This window comes from Pipistrellus hanaki (assembly GCF_964339955.1).
Source record: "Pipistrellus hanaki genome assembly, chromosome: 18".
Lineage (NCBI taxonomy): Eukaryota > Metazoa > Chordata > Mammalia > Chiroptera > Vespertilionidae > Pipistrellus > Pipistrellus hanaki.
In genome coordinates, this window is record NC_140520.1 from 14,368,906 (window position 1) to 14,389,627 (window position 20,722).

General features: G+C 55.4%; 1 protein-coding gene across 1 annotated transcript; it reads right to left on the reverse strand.

Annotated features, from left to right (window-relative positions):
- Positions 1-4,511: 4,511 nt before the first annotated feature.
- SH2D2A (SH2 domain containing 2A) lies at positions 4,512-13,410 on the reverse strand. The gene is given in 9 exon segments (XM_084866625.1): positions 4,512-5,476; positions 5,479-5,590; positions 6,170-6,484; positions 6,692-6,841; positions 10,054-10,222; positions 10,471-10,560; positions 11,183-11,367; positions 12,342-12,481; positions 13,296-13,410. Coding segments are annotated over 9 exon segments (1,245 nt in total). The 5' UTR covers positions 13,330-13,410; the 3' UTR covers positions 4,512-5,426.
- Positions 13,411-20,722: the final 7,312 nt, after the last annotated feature.

Sequence of the window (20,722 nt, forward strand, 5' to 3'; positions counted from 1 at the left end):
GATGCTGCCTGCCCTACGTCCTTTCCTACTTTTCAGTATGGCCTCCTTTTTCGTTTTGGACCTATCTCACTTGCTGTCCTGTCCTTGTGTCTGTTTTCACCTTGTGTAAAGCATTCCCCAATGATCGTGAGTTGCCTTGATGGTTACCTTGCCTTTTTCTCTCTGTACCTAACCTAAATACAGAGAAACTAGGTTCCTGGCCATTGAAGACCCAGGAGTTACATGTAAATTGTGTTTGGGGCAGGAGTTTCTAATCCCAAACATGGGAAATTTGCTGTTCTCGGGTGTCTCTGAAGATTAGGGGAAGCCAGGAGTTTCTTTCTGTGACATGAAAGAGTTGTTAGACATAAAATTCATTCCAGCAAGTGGTAAAGCGGTGAAATGCCTTCCTGAAGATGATTTCAGTTTATACCAGAAGTTGGCCTAGACTGATATGGAAGCTTTGCATAGAGCTGGGGGCTAACCAAGTCTGGGAGGCTTTTGGATCCCTAGCTTTTTGCCAGCGAGGAAGGCTTGGGTGGGTGGTTGGAGAAGGGAGCTGGTGGGGTCTATGGATTCAGTTAGCTGTCAGGCTCAGTGATGCCAGAGTGACAAGATAGAAGGAAGGCATGGTTCCTCTCTGCCAGGGAAGGGTGCACAGAGGGAGGGAAGGCACGTGCACTGGTCACAAAACTGCAGATTGTCCTGAAGTGTGTTGCTGAGGGCACTGGGACTCCAGTGGGGCTTAACCGCAGTGGCGTCCTACAGGAAGAGAGGGTTGAAGGAACTCCTGTGAGAAGAAAGGCCTTGGGTGCCAATCAGAAGCACTGATCGGATAGAGACGTTTGACTCCAGTTGGGAGCAGGGAATGTACAGAGGGACTGGTTTTTGACAGTCCTGGTGACAGGGAGGTTCGAGGCCAGAGGGGCAGCTTAGTGTGTGGTGGGGACTTGGGGCTGAGAGGGAAGAGGCAGCAGGGTGGCCTCTCACCATCCTGGTCCTGTGTGTTGGGTAAGTTGAGTCTGTTTGCCATTAAGTGCAGAGGAGGGTTTCATCACTTACAGGAAAACCACCCACTTATCTGAAATCTGACCTACTTTGGGGCTGGAGCCAGACAGGGCTCTGGATCCCTCAGGGACCTTCAGGCTGCAGTTGTCAAAATCGGTGCATTAGCTCCCACCACTCCCACCATCCACAGAGGCACTGGGGACCGAGATCGCCCCTCTGGGTGTCTTAGGTGGTGAGGCAGGTTTAACAGGGCCAAGCAGTCCATTCTGAGGAGTGAGTGCTCTTTCCTGGACCCATTACTCTACAGGTGCAGCCCTGCTCCTGAGGTGCCATCCTCCTGGGACTGCAGTCAGCTTCTCATTCTTGGGGCTGCATCGTGATGTAGCGGGAAGGGCTCTGTGCCGGGAGGCAGGACATGGTAGGGAGAGCCCAGTGCCTTCTGGGAATGACAGGCCAGATATCTAAGGTTCCCTTCGCCTTTCGCCTCCTTTGATTCTCTGCAGGTCATTTTAAGCCACTATTTTTTAAAGCCACTTTTTGGTTCTATCCATGATAACATTTTATTTAGTGGATGGAATTTCTTGGTCACCAAAATAAATTTGACAGGTTAGAAAGTTGACAACTTCATCCGGGTGGTAGCAGCCTCAAGTCTGGTAAACAAACAGGAAAGAGACAACAGGGATGAGGGAGAGAGGAGTAAGGGGTGGCACTTGGTTAAAATCGGCAGGCAGCCACCAGGGGGCAGAGGGAGGAGGGGGTGAAGAACTTGGTCGGAGATGTATCCAAGTCGCATGGCAGGTTTTGGAGGGGCTGGGGCACCGTTCCAGTGTATTGACCGGACCGTAGAGCCTGGGAAGCTGAGCTATACAAGGATCCGACTTAGAGACTGCAAAGCTGTCAGGGGTTTTCAGCTTCTGCCTCCACCGCTTTTGGCCCTGGGGAGGGGTGTGGCCAGGTCTTCACCCCCATTGAGTGCTGAGCTTGCTGTCCAAGAAGCCACAGTCTCTTGGAGGGATGGTTGCAGTCCTGGGAGCCTTGGGAAGCGCTGTGCTACCTGCTTCTAACCCACATGTGTCAAACACAAGGCCCGCGGGCCAAATCCAGCCCGCCAGGCCTTGCAATGTGGCCCGCACCGCGCTGTCATCACTGCACTCCGCTGTCAGTTTATGACATTGTCAGTTTATGACTGTTCAGTAAACCATTCGGCCCGCGATTTAGGCTGGATTTTAGATTTTGGCCCCTTCTCTGATTGAATTCGACACCCCTATTCTAACCTTTTTGACCCTCTCCCTCAGCTTCCCAGTGGGTCCGGTGTTCGCAGGCCAGCAGAGATGGTTGAGGGGCGGCCTCAGTGATGAGTGGGCTCATGGGAAGCGCTGTGCTGTGGAGTTGGGTAGCTGGGGTTATGGAGTTCTCACACATTGTAGGACACCTTACTGAGATTGTCTTCTGCTGTCACTGAGGGAGCAGACAGGATGAAAGGGGCAGCTTAGGGGAGGCAGGAGCAGGACAATGTGGAGGGTCGTCAGGGTCAGCCGTGGTGCCGAAGGGGCTGGAGCTGGAAGGTGTGGCCTTTCTTCAGGCTCTGAGGGGGCCTGGGGCTGGGGGTGGAGATTCCCCTCGGACTTGAGAGAGGGCTGTGCCAGAGAAAGCCCTGCCTGGACGGATGGACTGGCCATGGGAGATTAGCAGGGAAGTGCCCCCCACCCCCTCAGCACCATGGCTCCAGCTCATTTTCCTATAAAAGCTACCTTCCTCCTGAGGTCCCACCACAGCCTCAGGCCTTAGCTTGGCAGCAAGCCAGCGAGCAGGACGGTGCTGGGGCCCATGGTTTTGGTGAGGGGGAGGCTTCAGGGCTGGGCCCACAGCTGGAGCTCTCGGGAGGATGGGGACCTTGTCCCTTTGCCTGGTGGAGGGGCCCTGTGTCTGAGGGAGAGCCCTGGGTTGGGATGGCATGATCAGGGCTTGACTGCGTCCAACTCCCTGCCACTTCCCCTCACTAGACCTGTTTCCTATTTAGTTGAACCGAAGTCAGTCACAACGGGTCTGAGATCCCTGTTAGCCCTGCTCTGCCAAGCCCTTCCTTCTGACGGTGTCTGAGCTGTGCAGCAGCCCAGTGTGCAAACAGGAGGCACTTCCATTGGAAAGGAATGTGGGGAATGGATGGACGCGGAGAAGAGGTTCCCTGCAAAGGCTATGCAGCCAGTTAGCACAGAGCCATATGAATCCAGGGCTTTGGACGCCAACATCTGGATTCCCCCCCCCCCCCCCATAGTGAGTCCAACCCACGCTGCGTGAAGGAGGGGGAGACGGAGGGTCACCGGTCCCACTCTGCCAGCCTCTAGCAGGCTTTGCTCCTTCAGAAACACCAAGGGGGTCACTAGGCAGTCCTGCCTCCTCCCAGCGCCTGCCCATCCTGTCAGCCTGTTTTCTGACTTTCTGATGCACAGCTCTTGCTATGCAGTGAACTCCTTTTTCTGCCTCCTCCCCCTGCCACAAGGAATCAGCCACTAGGTGACTCCCTGAGTCTAATCGGAGACCTTTCTTGCACTTTGGGCCTCTGATGTATGTAACCATCTGCTCCCTGCCCTCCCTCTTGCTCAGGAGGGGGTTTAGACCTACAGGCAGCAGGAAGTGGAACCCCAGCTCTGTTGACTCAGCAACCATGTTTCTCCTTAAGCTGATTAGCACTGGAGTGGAAAGGAGGGGAATTCGCTTGTCACTGGAGCTGGCACCTGCACCAGCTGGGGGAGCGTGATGGTTCCAGCCCCTGGGCCTGGGAGGCAGGCTGCAGGGACGGGCCTGGGGGATTCCTGTGCCTCTGGCAGGAAAAGGGGCCCTGATGGCACTGGCTGCCTTGAGCAGGCTGCACAGACGGGACCCCTGGAGTACCTGGGCCTGCGTGGCTTTGGGGCGAGTGGGGGGCAGTCTCTGTTCTGAGCCCTGAGGGCAATCCAGGGAATACAAAGAGCCCGCAGTATGAGACAAAAATAAGACCCAGGGCCGATGGTTCCAGGTGGTTGAAGCCCAGAGCTGATGCCCTGGGGCAGGAGGCTGCCCTGAAGTAGGTCTGGGCAGAGGATGCTTCACAAAAGGGACAGGGAAGGGAACTGGGTTCCAGCGGAGGCAGAAGCCGGTGGCCTTGGCCTTGGCCTTGCTTGGAAGACACAAAAGAGTCTTGGAGCTCACACAGAGGCTGACAGTGCACGCTCCTCCTTCCCAGTCTTGTGCTTGGCAGGGGGTGAGGGAAGGAGGGGTAGGGGCTACCCTCAACCCCTTCCCTCCCTGCCCCTTTCTCTCCTGGCATCACAGGAGACAGAGCCGCCCTCTGGCCCTGGTTGCCTGCCCAGCCCCGCCCAGTGAGGGAAGGTCTACTTTGCAGAGAAAGTCCGTGTCCCTCGTGCAGGTGTCTCTCAACACCCAGAACCCGCTCCCTCCCCCTGCAGTGGCAGGTCCATCACCTGCGCTTCCACTACAGGAGAGAGCCAGTGACTGAAGGAGCCTGGAGTACCTGGATCGCTGTCGGGGGAGGTGGTGGGTGATGATTTATTAGCCAGACAAGAATCAACAAACAAGTTCTAACATCTGTTCTGGCCAAACCAACCCTCAGAAAGCAGCAGCATTGGACCAGAGCCCAGACCCAAAGGCTCAGAGGACCAAGGAAATCAGACTCCGCGAGGAGAGGCCAGGGCAGCGGGAGGCAGCAGGCCCTCCTAGCCCACATCCTCAGAGGAGCACCAGACACAGGACTCTGGGAGGGAGCCGGTGAGTGTCCCTAAGAGGAAGTGGGTTCCACGTCTGCTCCTCTGACTTCCGGGCTTCTCTGTGGGAGGCCCAGGCCTGTCAGGACAACAGGGCTACGCTGGGATCTGGAGGAAGGGGACCAGCACCCAGGACCCAGGACCCAATGCGGTGGAACCCAGGAAAGCCACCAGGTTTCCTAGCTAAGGAAATTTCTGACATTTCCTGTGAAGACGGTGGATCAGGAACATAGCACTAAACCAGGGACTTAGGAGGCCTGGGTCCTAGTCCTTGACCTCAGCCAAGTCGCTCTCCCACTGGCTTTGTTTCCTTATCTGCACAGCAAGGGATTGGACTTGATCAATAAGGGCAAAAAGAGATGCTGCTCCTCTTCCTTCCCTCACCCACAGCAGACATCACTAATCAATCACCGTGCTCTTTTCTGCTGAGCTCAGAAATGACCTTAACATCCTTTCCTAGGCAGCGCCGTAGAGCCTTAGGCAGCAGGGACCAATGGATGGAGCCGGGATACGAGGTGACACAGTTTTGCCATCTTTGCAATAGACGACAGCTGAGGTCCTTTCCAGAGTTGGCCAATCACCTTGTGCCATCCACATCTCCTCAGAAGGGCGCCTGGGTGTGTGTGAAGTTCTCCGGGCCTGATGCTCCAGGTTAGCCTCCCGCAGCTCAGACACTGGCTACTGAGGGGGCCCTAGGGAGAGCCACGCCTTTCCTCTGTCCTGGATCTCCTGTGTAGGTTGTGAGGGAGGCTGTGTCCCCACGGAGGCGGGGGGTGGTGGGGCACAGGAGGGCCTTGTCCAGCCGCAGAGTTCTCAGAACGCAGCTGCTGGCAACCGGGATGCTGCGGAGAGAAGGACAGTCTTAGGCCACACCCTCTACCCTCCACCTTTTAGGCCTACCTGCAGCCTGACAGCCTGAGACATCTGGTCTGAACAGACACTGGCCTGCACAGAGAAGGGCTAAATCCCTCTTGTTCATTCAGCAAACATGTCCTGAGCGCCTGCTCTGCTGGGCACCCTGCTCTGCAAACCGAGAGGAGTGAGTCCCAACCCCCGCCCTCAGGGGACTCGCTCTGCTGGGCAGGGGCGGCAGTGTCCCGCGTGCTCAGTGGCATGGCGGGTGAGTATAAAACAGTGGACACCTCTGTGGTCAGTCAGGGGAGTCTTTCCAGAGGAGGAGAAGGGCAACATAGTCTTGCAGGATGATCAGAAAGCTCCCAACTGGCAGGAGGGTGTACTTGTTGGTATAAGCAGAGGGACTGGCGTGTGCAAACCCCAGGAGGCTCGAAACCACCTGGTGTACCCGGAGAAGCATGACCAGCTCTGGGAGGGTGGGCGATAAAGTTGAAGAGGGCACCTTCCCAAACTAGCTTTCAGAAAGTCCTTCCTGTGATCTCGCCTCTCCCTGCACCCCCATTTACCTGGCTTCCTGGGACAGGCCTGGACCGGCACTTCCGGAGGACCGAGTGCTGGGGGATGCACGGTGGGCCCTCACCCCGTGACCGCACCCCCACCTCCACCTCCACCTCGGCGTAGATGTTGCTGGGGGCTTCCCCGGGGCTGCCCCGGCCCATGGCGTAGAAGGCTATGGGCTCATCGGGCTCCTGGTAGATGGGGTTGGAGGGCGTGGAGGGCAGGGCCCGGCCGGGTCGTGGCGCTGGGCTTGTGTAGGCTTCGGGGGACAGCAGAGGCTTGGCGGGGACGGGAGGCTTGGGCCTCGGTGGCGGCTGGGAGGGCTAGGAGAGAAAGGGATGCCAGGGAGAAGGGTGGGTCAGAGCAACCAGGTAGGGTCCCCGCAGGAGGCGGAGCCCAGCCAGAGCTCGAGCCCTCTGCAGACCCCCCTCCTCCCAGCGGCCGCTCCTCACTGGCCATGCCTCCTTTTAGTCTCCTGGGTCCTCACCCCGCTCCTGCCCCGCCTCCTCCCAGGTCCTCCAGCCCAGTACCTCCTTCGGCTCGCTGCCCCCCTCTTTCTGGGGGAGGGCTTTGGGCTTCTCCTTTTTGAAGACGGGGCTGTACTGGGGGGGTGGGTCCTGGCTTTTGCTCCCAGCGTCCGATTCTTCAGTCCGAAGGGACAGTCCTGTTGGCTCCAGGGTCTGCAGGGGAAGGAGGCTTGAGGGACTGGGTGGAGCAGGGACAGCGGGTGGGGGTGGGCAGGTGTCCCGGGAGGACAAAATGAACCAGTCCGGTGGATGATGGGGCGAGGGACACAGAAATTTGGCCAGCCCTGGGCTCCCTGGGTGAAGCAGAGGGCACAGAGATGGCAAGGAGACCAGGGGGGAGGAAGGTGGCTCTGGTCAGGCAATCTCTAGCTTTAAACGCAGTTTCACCTGGAACACGGGGCCAGGCTGGTCCCCATTCCTGCCTGTGGCTGAAAACATGCAGCAAGGCTGGCGAAGTCTTTGGCCTAACATTTTTTTTGGCAAGATAGATCTCCAAGACGGTTGTGCTTAGGTTTCTTTCTGCAGGTGCCAGAGGAATATTTCTTGGCAATATCAGCTAGACATTCTAGGGCAGGGAGACGAGCCTTACAGCGGGGCACTCCCCTCCCTCAAGAGGTGTGCTTTCAGGTCAGCGTTTAGCCCTGGGGTCCCGGATGCTCCCAGGTGGCTCAGGCCAGGGGCTTGCCTTGTGCTCCTGCAACCCACCAGGTGCCCGTCTCCATCTGGAGGCGTACGGGAGGGCGCTGCAGGCTTCATGGATCCAAACCAGAATTCCTATTCCCTGCCTCCTCCTACTCCCCCTCTCTCGGCATTCCCTTTGTGAATAAAAGGTAGCACCTCCCCCTGCTGCCATAGCAGCACCTGAGGAGTCAACCCTGACCCCTCCCTCCCACATCTGATGGAACACAGCCCTGCTCCTTCCACAGCCTAAATATTTTCACATCTTCTCTCCCTGCCCACAGTCACCACACCCAGCCCAGGCCTCTCCATCCTCCCCTGTGTGATCCTGCCCTTCAACCCCTCCTCTCCTGTGTGTGCGAGCCTGCAGGAACTCTCCTAGCAACCCTTCGGGGGCAGCCCCGTGCTCCATGATCAAGTCCAAACTCCAAATATTTTTAAGAGAGAGAGAGAGAGAGAGAGAGAGAGAGAGAGAGAGAGAGAGAGATCAATGTGAGAGCAAAACATTGATTGGCTGCCTCCTGCACACCCCCTAAGGGGATCGAGCCCAAAACCCAGTCATGTGCTCTGACCAGGAATCGAACCAGCAATCTTGGAGAACATGAAATGACACCCAATCAACTGAGCCACACCAGCCAGAGTGACCCCACTTTTTTTTCAACTGATTCCAGTCAAGCTCCAAGGAACCATTCGTGCCCAGGTCCCCAATGACCTCTTGGCTAAATTCTATGGTCTGGACCCCTAGGCACTGCTCTTCCCTGACTTGCTTTTTTTTTTTTTTGCTTGGCTTCCAGACCATCACACTCTCCTGGCTTTCTCCTCTCTGTCTGCTTCTCCTCAGTTTTCTTTGTAGGTTCTCCCTCATTTCTGCAAACTCTACATTGTGAAGATTTGGTAGTCCTTTCTTTTCCATCTGCACACACTCCTGAGTGAGATTTCACCCCTCCTGAAGGCGTCAGAATCAATCCAGCTACATGCTGATGACTCTGAAATAGTTATCTCCGGTCCAGACCTCTATCCCAAACTCCAGACCCGTGTATTCCAACTGCCTACTTGACATCTCCACATGAATATCGAATGGACATTTCAAACTGTACATGTCAATATTGATCTGATCTTTACTGCCCCCGGACATGCCCCTCCTATAGCTTCCCCCTCTTGTGGCAGGAAAGGAAGGAGCTAGGGAAATTCCTTGACAAGTGGAATAAGGGAAACTGAGACAAAATAATTAAACAAGGCCAAAAAATTTGAGCAGTTTACAACAAGCTAGTGGATCATAAGGTTTTATCTTCCCTGACCAAGGACACTTAGGAGCAAATGGTTTACACCAGCCTCGATCTGGTCCCTCTTCAATAATGTTCGTTAAAAGTAAAACTAACCCCCGACCCCTCTATCTGCACCTTCTGATGAATCAATATATTGAAGGACACACCTGAAACTCTAATGAATATTCTATTGAGACCCTCTCTTGAGACCTTCCCTAGGATTCCAACGAAAGATAAGAAGCCTCAAGACAAAGGGCTCACAGTGCTCAGCTGGTTTGGCTCAGTGGACAGAGAGTGGGCCTGCAGACTGAAGGGTTCTGGGTTCGATTCCAGTCAAGGGCACATATCTCGGTTGTAGGCTCGATCCCCTGCAGCATGTGGGAGGCAACTAATCAACGTGTCTCTCTCACATCGATGTTTCTCTCTGTCTCTCCTCCCTTCCACTCTCTAAAAACCATTAGGGGGAAAATGTCCTCAGAGGAGGATCTCCTTACTAGAATGCGAGCTCCATGAAGGCAGAGACATTTTGGTCCCTTTGGTTTACTGTTATTTTCCCAGACCAATGCCTGGCACAGAGTGGTCCCTCAGAATTGCCTGAACTTCCTCGGGGAGGTAATCCCTGACGCAGCTCTCCTCTCTCATCACACCTTCACACTGGTTTCCCATTATTTGTCTCTTTGCTGCTGGTTAGTAAGCTTTGTGGGTTTGCAACCCATCTGTCTGTCCATGGTGCTAGTTCCAGAGCCTGCCGGCATCTGGTACATGCTGGGTACTCAATAAATATATATATATTTTCAAATATGTTTTCATTGATTTTTAGAAAGAGAAGAAGGGAGAGGGATAGAGAGAAAAATTGATGAGAGAGAAACATTATCCACCCGCTGCCTCCTGCATGCCCCCTACTAGGGATCAAGCCTGCAACCTGGGCATGTGCCCCTGACATTTTGGTTCCTGGGTTGGCGCTAAACCACTGAACTACACCGGCCGGACAATAAATATCTTTTAATTAAAAAAACAAAACAAAACAAAAAAGGCAAAACAAATGACCTGCCTGACTGGTTGGTGCGGTTGGTTGGAGCATCATCTGATGAACCAGGGTTTTGGGTTCGATCCCAGGTCAGGGCACATACAGGAATCAACCAGTGAATGCACGAGTGGGTGGCACATCAAATCGATCTCTCTCTCTCTCAAGTTAATAAATTAAAACAAAATAAAATCCACAAATGACCCATGCGCCTGACTGGATACTCTCAGGAGGTCATGTCTCTCTGTGGCTGGGCTGGTCTCTCAAGGATTCCCTCCCCAGCGTGCCTCTCTCCAAGGGCTTCCCTCGGAGAGAGATGGGCAGGATGAGAACGTGCCGGGTGAGAAGGGGCGCTGTCGGGGTGGGGGTGAGGGTCCAGGCGGAAGCAGGGGGAGTACCTGGCGGGCCAGGGGCTGGCTGAGCGTCTCCCCGTAGGGGTTGAGCGGGGACCCCGAGTAGTGGCGCAGCAGGTCCTGCAGCCGCGCGTGGGCGCTGTCCTCGCCCAGCACCACGTGGCGGCCGTCCCGGAGCTGGGCCAGCAGGAAGTGGCGGCAGCAGGTCCGGCTCCTGGAGGGCCCGGGGGGGATCAGACCTGCTCCCAGCACCCCAACCCTCCCGCCGGGCCCCCAGCACCCCAACCCTCCCGCCGGGCCCCCAGCACCCCAACCATCCCGGTGGGGGTGTCCCACTCTCAGGGGCGGGATGGGCGGGGCTGATGGAGGGGCCCAGCGAAGAGCCCCTCACACCTCCGCCCCGGCCCCGCCCTCTGATTGGCCCGCTCGCGAAGCCCACTTCCGGTCGGGCGGCCCGCCCACCTGTAGGTCAGCACGAAGGTCACGGCGCTCTCGCTGAAGCGCACCAGGTAGCGGCCCTGCGGCTCGGCCTCCAGCAGCCTCTTGGCCTCCCTGAGGGGATGGAGAGGAGACAGGACGGCCGCTGACTCTCCCAGCCCCACCCGGTTTCCCCGGCTCTCAGGGGGACCCCACCCCGGAGCAGGTGAACTGCGGTGGCCAGAGCAGGCGGGGTGGGAGGGAGAGGATGTGGGCGCTGCTCCTCCGCCGCGGAGCAGGGCCGGGGCGTGGACGGGACCCAGAGGGCCCACCCGGGACGACGCCCGGCCTGAGGGCCGCTGGCTGTGGGCGGGCGGGGTGGGAGGAGGGGTGTTGGGTGGGGCGGTGGAGCCGGGAGTGAGGTGACAAAAGTCAAGCTGACAGAAGTGAAGCTGAGAGATGGAGGAGGAGGTGGGAACTGCGAGGGAGGCCAGAAAGAGGAGAGGGCTGGGCGAGCGCCTGGGAGACAGTTGGAAACCATGCGGCTTAGAGGCCTTAGATACAGGAGGATAATTGAGTCTAGAGAGGGGAAACCGAGGCACGGAGGGGATTGCACTGGAGCCTCTCCGACCATGTCCAGGAGAGGTGCCTTGTGGGGTGGCCTGGACGGGTAGCCCCAATCTACACCGCCTGACTGGCTGCGGCCCCAGGCCTGGCCCCTGCCCGCCCCTGGGCCCGTTTCCTCTCGGTGACTCACCTCCGAGTGATGAAGCCGTGGAACCAAGGCGGGGCGGCCCCGTGCTGCAGGAGCCCCTGGGCCTGGGTCTTCTGGAACCACGCCCGGGTCTCGGCCTGCAGGGCCTGGCCTCCTTCCTTAGGCACCTCCTCGGCCTTTCCCGCATCCTGTGGACTGGAGGCGGCCCCCGGGGCCTGGGGAGATGCCTGCTTAGGGGAGGCGTTCAGGGAGGGAAAGCCGCCATGATTAGTGGGCCCTCTGCGGACTCCAGGCCAGCGGCCACCTCCTCATCCTCATGCCCAGGCCCTCCGGGGCGCGGGAGGACATGCCCAGCCCCCAGCCCAGTTGCCCAGAAAGTCCTTCCCACCCAAGGGGTAACTTAACCCCGTCTCCAGCTCCAGTTGTTCTGGTTTCTGGGAAATTTCTTTCTTTTTCTTTTCTTTTTTTAAAAATATATTTTATTGATATTTTACAGAGAGGAGGAAGGGAGAGGGATAGAGAGCTAGAAACGTCGATGAGAGAGTAACATCAATCAGCTGCCTCTTGCACACCCCCTACCGGGGATGTGCCCGCAACCAATGTGCATGCCCTTGACCGGAATCAAACCTGGGACCCCTCAGTCCGCAGACCGACTGAGTCAAACCGGTTTCGGCTGGGAAATTTCTTTCTACTTCCCTCTGGGCCTTTAAGCCAGTAGCAGCAAGCTGTTAATTCTGCCTGAACGGGGTGACGTCTTCCAGGTGGACAGGAAGCCATGCCCTGGCCTGGGGGATGAAGCCCCAGAGGCCAGGATAAGGGAGAGCTGGCCCTACAGCAGGAGGGACTGAGCAGGTGGGCCGGGAGGATCTTCCACCCACTGGGTAGGCTGGAAGGACTGAGGTGGGGGTGTGCCAGGCCAACAGAAGCCGCGGACCCAGACGCCATTGCCTGCTTCCAGGGCTGGGTACACTCCCTGTGCCCTGGTCACCGGGGACTCCGCTGAGCCTCGGGGGGACAGAGGAGCAGGTCAGCACAGGGAGGAGGGATTCCCATCTCCTCTTCCTCTCTTTTCCCCCTTGCCCTGCAGGCAGCCCCAGCCCGCTCCTGCCTTCTCCCATGACCTTTGTCCGTCTGTGTGTCCTCACCCGCGGAGGCTTGAGAGCGGGTGAAGGAGCGGTAGGTACCCCAGGTTCCCACTCACCGCGGCGTGGACATCTGGGGCTCTGGGGCTGACCAGGGCCTCTTCAGGCCGCGGGGCCTGGAGCAAGCCCTGGCAGCTTTTTCGAGTCAAGTCCGAGGGCTGGAAGGTGGTGAAGGTCGGAGTGGGGGGTTTGTAACTTCCTGTTGGCACAAAGAGGACAGCGGGGCTCTCAGTGAGGGACTGCCTCTCTCTGCTGCCCACCCCTCCCCCAGGCTTAGAGGTCCCTTTGCCCGGGGACCTGGAGGCCAGGGACAGTAAGACAGCGGGAGAAATGCAGGCAGGACAGTGGGGGCGGGGGGAGAAGGGGAGTTTATCAGGGAAGAAGAGTGTGGAGCCAGTGAGGCGAGGAGGGGCTGAGCAGCAGAGGGGCTGTCTGGGTAACAGCACCAGGAACAAAGGTGGATGTCAGCTGGTCTGGTGGCCTGGACGTCAGCCCCGCAGTTAGGGAGCTGAGGCAGATCACTTTATTTTAAAATATATATATATTTTTTATTGATTTCAGAGAGGAAGGGAGAGGGAGAGAGAGTAGAAACATCAATGATGAGAGAGAATCATCCATTGGCTGTCTCCTGAAGGCCCCATCCAGGGATCGAGCCAGCAACCTGGGCCTGTGCCCTGACTGGGAATTGAACTGGGACCTCCTGGTTCATAGGTCGATGCTCAACCACTGAGCCACGCTGGCCGGGCTCGGCAGATCTTTTTAGTGCAGCCCCTCTTCTGGCCTAGGGTCTCCTGGCTTCTCCCTTCTCTCCTCCCTCCTCCCTAAGAAGCACACAGCAGACCCTGCCACCTTTGTTCTCAGGGCTGAGGGCACCTGCAGTCAGTCCCAGAGAAGGAGAAGGGGTGTGGGCCCCCTGCCAGCTCTGGCTTGGGGTGGGGTTCTGGCCCAGGAGAGAGCAGGGTATAGGGGTCTCGTTGTCCTCTCCCACCCACATCCTTAAGCACCACACTTACCTTGGGGGCTTATCTGGGCCAGGGGGAGCTCCATGGGGGCGGCCTGAGAAGGAGCCCAGGAGTCGGGTGTGTGTCTGCTCTCAAAAGGTGTGCACCCTCAGCAACTCTTCTCTCCCCCCTGCCCCCGGCAGGAAATGTCGCTCTACCCACAACTCTAGTCCTAGCAGAGGACCCACGTCATGGAAAGCCATAGACAGTTGTCCCGCCCCCGGAAGTCAGGCAGCTGAAGGTGGTGGTGGTGGGACGGTGGGTGTTGGTGTCAGTCACACAGTGTCTAGGGTGTTAGGCAGTCCACATTGCTACCTGACCTCCACCCCCACCCCCCACCCCTGATTCTTTCTTTACTCCCTCACTCCAGACTGGGACTTCCCTTTCTCTCTCTGTCTCTGTCTCAGCTTCTGCTCTGAGCAGTGGCAGTGGGGATATCAACCTTAGAAAGATAAGCCCTAGAAGGTGCTCAGGCTTCGTACTCCGTGGAGATTTAGACTCAGAATTATGTTCTTAGGACACTCGAGGAGGGGAGCAGGCAGGGCTACAACAGGAAGGATGTAGGTCAGACTTATGGAAGGACGTTTTGAGGTCTTACGAAATCTGTGGGACAAAGGGTAGGGAGGAGGGGCCTGGCCTCCTCCTCCAGCAGATACAGAAGCGGGTTGGGGCAAACCAGGCAAACCTGGAGGAGGGAGGGAGGATTCCCTCCAGCTAGGCAGACTCGTTAATATTGTAGTAACACCACTAGCATTGTTAGTAACGAACTTCAATGCTGGTGTCTCGCCCTGGGCTTGTGTCTCCTGCTGTACTAGAGGACCAATCCCATTTCTCTCTCACTTGATCCCTCACAAATGAGAAGGAGACGGGGAACATTATCCCCGTTTTCCAGAAGGGAAAACTGGAGCTCAGGGAAGTGCCTTAGCCAGGGTTTTCCAGTGTCTCTGCAGCTGGTGACAGAGTTGGAACAGAATCTAGATCTCTTCCTAATCTCCCTGTGACTTAGGCCAGCGGTCCTTGGCCGTGTGCCAGGCACTGTTCTTGGTGCAAAGAACCCAAAGAGAAAAAGGATCTTGTTTCAAGATGTCAGGTGGCATGACTCTGTAGATAGAAAACCCTAAAGACTCCACCAAAAGACTATTAGAAACAATAAACAAATACAGTAAATTTGCAGGATACAAAATTAATGTACAAAAATCCACTGCTTTCCTATATACGAACAAGTTCCTAAGACTTCAAAAATGAATGAAAAAATACTTGCTTTTGCAATTGCAACCAAAAGAGTAACAAAGGATGTGAAGGACTGAAAATGACAAAGCATTACTAAAAGGGATTGAAAAGACATAATGAAATTGAAAGCTATTCCATGTTCATAGATTGGAAGAATCAACATAGTTAAAATGGCCACCCCACCAGTGAGCCACTGGTTGAGAGTTGACCTATGAACCAGGAGGTCAGGGTTCAATTCCTGATCAGAGCACATGCCCAGGTTGCAAGTTCCATTCCCAGTAGGGGGTGTGCCGGAAGCAGCCGATTATTATTTTTCTCTCATCATTGATTTTTTTTCTCTCTCTCCCTCTCTCTGAAAGCAATAAAAACATATTTAAAAAATAGTATGGCCATATTACCCAAAGAAATAGATCTAATAAATCATCAAAATTCCAATGTCATTTTTATTTTTGTTATTAATCCTCACTCAAAGATATTTTCCCATTGATTTTTAGGGAGAGTGGAAGAGAGAGGGAAAGAAAGAGCGAAACATCGATGTGAGAAACTCATCAATTGGTTGACTTCTGCACATGCCCTGACCAGGGCCTGGGTGAAGGAGGAACCTGCAACCAAGGTATGGGCCCTTGTCCAGAATCGAACCTGGGACCCTTTGGTCTGCAGGCTGATGCTCTACCCACTGAAACAAACTGGTTAGGGACCAATGTAATTTTTAAAATTTGTTTTTAAAGAAATAGAACAAAAAATTGTCAGATTTCTATGGAATCACAAAAGATCCTGAATAGCCAAAGCAATTCTGGGAAAAAAAGAATGAAGCCGGAGGTATCACACTATCTGACTTCAAATTATACTACAGAGTTATGATAATCAAAACAGCAAGGTATTGGCAAAAGAACAGACACACAGACCAATGGAACAGGATTGAGAGCCCAGAAGTAAAACTACATTATATGGACAGATAATTTTCAACAAAGGAGCGAAAACCACACAGTGGAGTAAAGAAAGCCTCTGCAGCCAAAACCGGTTTGGCTCAGTGGATAGTGTCGGCCTGCAGATTGAAGAGTCTCATATTCGATTCCGGTCAAGGGCATGTACCTTGGTTGTGGGCACATGCCCTATAGGGGGTGTGTGCAGGAGGCAACTGATGATGTTTCTCTCTCATTGATGTTTCTAGCTCTCTATCCCTCTCCCTTCCTTTCTGTAAAAAATCAATAAAATATATATTTTAAAAAAGAAAGGCTCTTCAATACATGGCGCTGGGCAAATTGGAAAGCCACATGCAGAAGAATGAAACTAGATTATAGTTTGTTCTTTTGTACAAAAAATTAATTCAAAATGTCTCAAAGACCTGAATATGTGATCTGAAACAATAAGGTACATAAAAGAAAGCATAGGAACTAAACTTATGGACCTTGGTCATAGAGAACATCTTATGAATTTGACCCCAAAGGCAAGAGAAGGGAAGGCAAAAATAAATGATTTTTAGAGAGAGAGGAAGCGGGAGAGAAAGAGAGAGAATTTGATTTGTTGTTCTGCTTATTTATGTGTTCATTAGTTGATTCTTATATGTGCCCTGACCAGGGATGGAACCTGCGACCGTGGCATATTGGGACGATGCTCTAACCAATTGGGCTACGTGGCCAGGCCTCATGCAACTTACTTATACATTCTGGAGCAGCTCAGCCTGGCCCAGGGGTATCACATGGTGAGTTCCTGCTTTGCTTGTCCTACGTTATGACTCCTGGATCAGATAACATTCAGCTTTACGGGGGTCAGCTCGGGTTGAATACCAGTAGCTATTTTTCAGATGTAACTCAGTCAGAGAGGGCATGACCTTGTTCCAGAACCTCCGGGGATGTGCTGCAATGCTCCATCAGAACTTGCCAGAGACTCCACACACATCCTTCTTTGCTGCCGCCGGCATTTCTAGCCCCACCGGACACGCTGGGTCACCGGGCCCAAGAACCGGAGCAGTCGGTTCACAGTCCGGAGCAGCTGCAGGGACACCTGAGTCTGGGCTGCACTTGAAACTGTCAGCCTTCGGTGTCCCCCAATAATTAGTCCGAAGTGGTATTCTCAAGCTCCGCCTACCTTGCCTCCAAAATTCAGAGGCCAAGTGAATGCTGTGCCCCTTTCTTAGTGCTGGGACCTGCAGGGTGCAGCATCTTGTCCTTGCCAGCAAGCTGCAGACCAGGGCTTTTGGGAGGGAGGTGGTGATCCAGAGCATCTGAGATCTGTGTCCAGGGTAGCTTGGACAATGCACACTATGGATATGCCTTTCTTTTCTCTCTCTTTTTTAAAAAAATAGATTTTATTGATTTTTTTTTTTTTTTTACAGAGAGGAAGAGAGAGGGATAGAGAGTTAGAAACATCGATGAGAGAAAATCATTGACCAGCTGCCTCTTGCATACCCCCTACTGGGGATGTACATGCCCTTGACCGGAATCAAACCTGGGACCTTTCAGTCCACAAGCCGATGCTCTATCCACTGAGCCAAACCGGTTTCGGCTGGATATGCCTTTCCTCGCTCTTTTGCTCCTCCTGTCTGCTGTCAGGGAGCAAAACGAATGAGGTTTTGTTTTCACCAGCTCATCCTTTGTGTCTAGACTTTACCAGTAACCTACTATTACCTTGTGTAATAAATCACTATGTGATAAATGACTGCCAAGGGCTGGCCTTGTGTTTTTTGAGGATTTACCTGATGCCACTTCACAAGTAGGAGAACTGAGGTCAAGGCCAAGAGCCTTAGCTTCAGTCGCAGGGTGAGAACATTAGTCTCAACCGGGAGCTTCCGCTCAGGACTTGTAGGCTCTGTGGGTGAGGAGGGAGTGTGTGCTGTGGGCACGCACTGTGCCGAGTGCTTTGCAAGGATGCACTCATCCACCCTTCTACCAGGCCGATAATGACGATGCTCATTACCACGCCGCTTTACAGACAGTGGGTCTGAGACTTCCTGGTAGGGAGGATAAGGTCAAGGTCACACAGTAGGGAAGGGGTCAGGAGAACAAGGTGGTCCGACTTCACATCACAGATCGCCATCTTCCCCATCACCCGCCATCTGATTGATCGGCAGGAAGTGGGGGCCGTCTCAGTGCGGGCCCCTAAAATGCCAGGGCTCCGCGCTGCGTGGCCGGAATTACGCTTCGCACAGCCCACTGCTGGAAACTGCCTGCCACTTTGTGATAATTGCAATGGAAGCATTTTTCACTTTTAAAATGGAATCTCTCTCTCTCTCTGTCTGGAGGCCTGGGCCCAGGCCAGCAGCGCTGGCACGCGGAGGGTTTTCTCAGCTCCAGGTGCAGCTGGCCATCGCCCAGCCGCCCTGTCCAGGCGCAGCCAGGCTTTTGGGCCGCCAGACCGCATGTGCGTCTCCACGTTTTGTCGGACCAGTGTACCTGGGAGAGCCTGAGCCTCGGAGGCTGCGGCTGCTGCTCACCCCTGTTGGTACGTCAGCCCCTTCCGCCTTAGGCCAAGGTCCTGGGGTGAGTCGCTTGATCTCTGCGCGTGGAAGCGCCTCCCCTGGAAGATGGGAAAGATCACCTCTGTGGAAGGAGGCTCAGACAAGCGTTTGGGGGCATCTGGACCGAACCTTGATAAGAGGTCAGGGGTGAGCAGGGTGCCCTAGGAGCGGGGCAGTCGGGGCCAAGCCTTGGGGCGTGTGAAGAACACAGAGGGCTGGACCGGTTTGCGGTCTCCACTCCTCTCCTCCTCTCCCCTGCTCTGGGCACCCGGGGAGCGTGCACACTGCCAGGAGTTCTCAGGCTGAATGTGCTGTCAGAGTGCCTCGCACCAGCACTTGGCAAAGGACGGAGCTGGCTGGAGAGGCTGTGACAGGAGGGCCGGCGCCAGGCAGCCAGCTGGCCTGTGCCCAGCTGTGCCGGGGTTAGAGCTGGCAGTGCCCAGAGGTGGGGGGGAGAAGACAAGGTAGACTGGGAGGCTGCAGAGACTGGAGAGAGAGAGAGAGAGAGAGAGAGAGAGAGAGAGAGAGAGAGGGAGGAGGGGAGGGGAGGGGAGGGGAGGGGAGGGGAGGGGAGGGGAGGGGAGAGGAGAGAGAGTTAGTTTTTGATGGCTAACTCTTGGTGGCTCAAGTCAGGTTCCGTGACTGCTTGGAGGGGATCAGGAAGGGAGGCGGTGGAGAAGTGTAGAGGATCCCCAAGGAAGCTCAGATGTTCTGGGGAATCTGTGAAACTAAGGGCATCAAAGGCCCCAGGAAACTTGGGGGTCAGGACAATATGTTCCAGAGAGTTCTGGATTACCCCGACTCAGGGGTAGCTGCCCTTCTCCGAAGCTGGGGGATGGAGCCGCCTGCCCGGGCCTCGGCTGGCTGAGTACATATTCCAGGCCCAGCTTAGCTGTGCCCTTTGTCCGGCTCCTGGGAAGGCAGGACTCTGAGGAGTGTGGCCTCTCGGACTGAGCAGGCCGGGAGCTTGTCTTCCCGCCGCCATCACTCCCACCACAGAGGAGGAGAGAGAAGAGGTGGGGCCCCTGATGAGCCCGTGGTGCCCATGGGCAGAAGGGAGGTGCTCCCAGGATAAAGATGTGGACTGAAACCCTAGGACGAGAGAGGAGCGCTAATTCGGGGCACAGGACATTCCTCCCTGCCCCTGTCCCCACCTCCACCCACCCAGTGGCTGCAGCTCTCAGACACCAAGGTTGTTCTAAATGTCAGAGGAAGCATGGGAGGCTGGAGAGGCTGTGAGGAGAGAGGAGCAGACCGACGGGGTGTGGGAGAGAGAGGACGGAGACAGGAGCTTGGACCTCCTCTGCGCTGCTGCAGTGGAAGCTCAGAGGCCACCTCAGGACTCACCTGCCCCTTTGCTCTCTTGGGTGTGCCCCACCCCCGCCCCCACTGGTGAGTAAGGGCCTGGAGATAGCATGGAGACATGGTGTGCCAGGCTGGTCCTTATGCATGATTTTACAGGAGAGGGGACATGGGCAGAGGTGCCCAGGAGAGGAAGGAGGGGCCATGCACAGGAGACCAGGGTGGCAGCAGGGAAGACATTCTGAGAAGGTGGAGAAAGATTCTCAAGAAAACGAGCCGGGGACTCTTGTTCTCTGGGAGGCAGAGGGAGGAGGAAGTGTGGGCCGCAGGGCAGGGGTTGACAGCTGAGTCAGGCAGGATGCAGTGCGATGGCAGCGAGGGGCCACCGGTGTCCATCCCTCTGAATGGCAGGCAGGGGGAGTTCGATGCTGGGGGCTTGGGGGCTTGGGGACTCTGGGCGTGGGAGTGGGGGTGGGGAGGCGGGCTGGCCGCATTTGGAAGCAGAATCACAGCAGGGAGAGACCATTCATTGGGGAAGGGAAGGCCACAGAGTGAAACCTAATAAGAGACACCAAGTGCTTTGTAAGCTGCAGAGCCCTGTGGCCAGGACGGTGGTTGTTATCTAATGTGATAGCCTTCAGCTAGAGGCTGCAGCAGCCCATCCAGGCCCGGGAGGGGAGAGGATGGCCACAGGGACCTGTCGCCTGGAGGGGCAAGTGACAAATATTATGCGTGCCATCATTTGCATTTACACAGACGACTCAGAAAAACATCTGGAAACGTAAACGCACATCTGGGAGATGGGCTTGTGGATGATGTGTATCTTATTTTTGCTCCTCTGTGTTTTCTCTTTATGACTTTAAGAGCACACACAGTATTGATAGAGTGAACAACAAGCAGTTTGCTTTAAAAGGGGAGCCTCCCTGTGCGGGAGGTGGAGGTGCAGGGGGGGCGGTGAGGTCGGAGCCCACAGCCTGGCTCTGCCCTTTCTCCACCTGGTTGGGTACCATGGAGTCTGACCCACGGGCTTTGTCCAAGAGCGTGTTTCCTCCCTGTTCCGGGCTGAGCCAGAGTCGGTTGTTGTGGACTTAGGGCTGGCAGCGTGGTTTGTGTCTGGGAAATAAACAACAGGCAGGAGGAAGAGAAGAGCAGACACTTCCCAGAGATTTCCTGGCAACTCTGCCCCAGCCTTACCAGCCTGGATTCCTAGTTTGGTACATGTTCATCCCCCCTCATCCTCTCCAGGGATGGATAATGTCACAAGTGTCCACTAACTAGCGACTCCTTTAGACAAGTGACCCAGCGGGGCTCTGACTCAGGGCAGGTAACCGGGAAGAAGGCCCAGGTGCTCACACCTTCCGACACCTGGGCAAAGACAAGGATGGTGAGGAGATGCCAGACACTGCCTCCCAGCCCCCAGAGATGGGAGGAAACCAAAGCCCATCTTCTC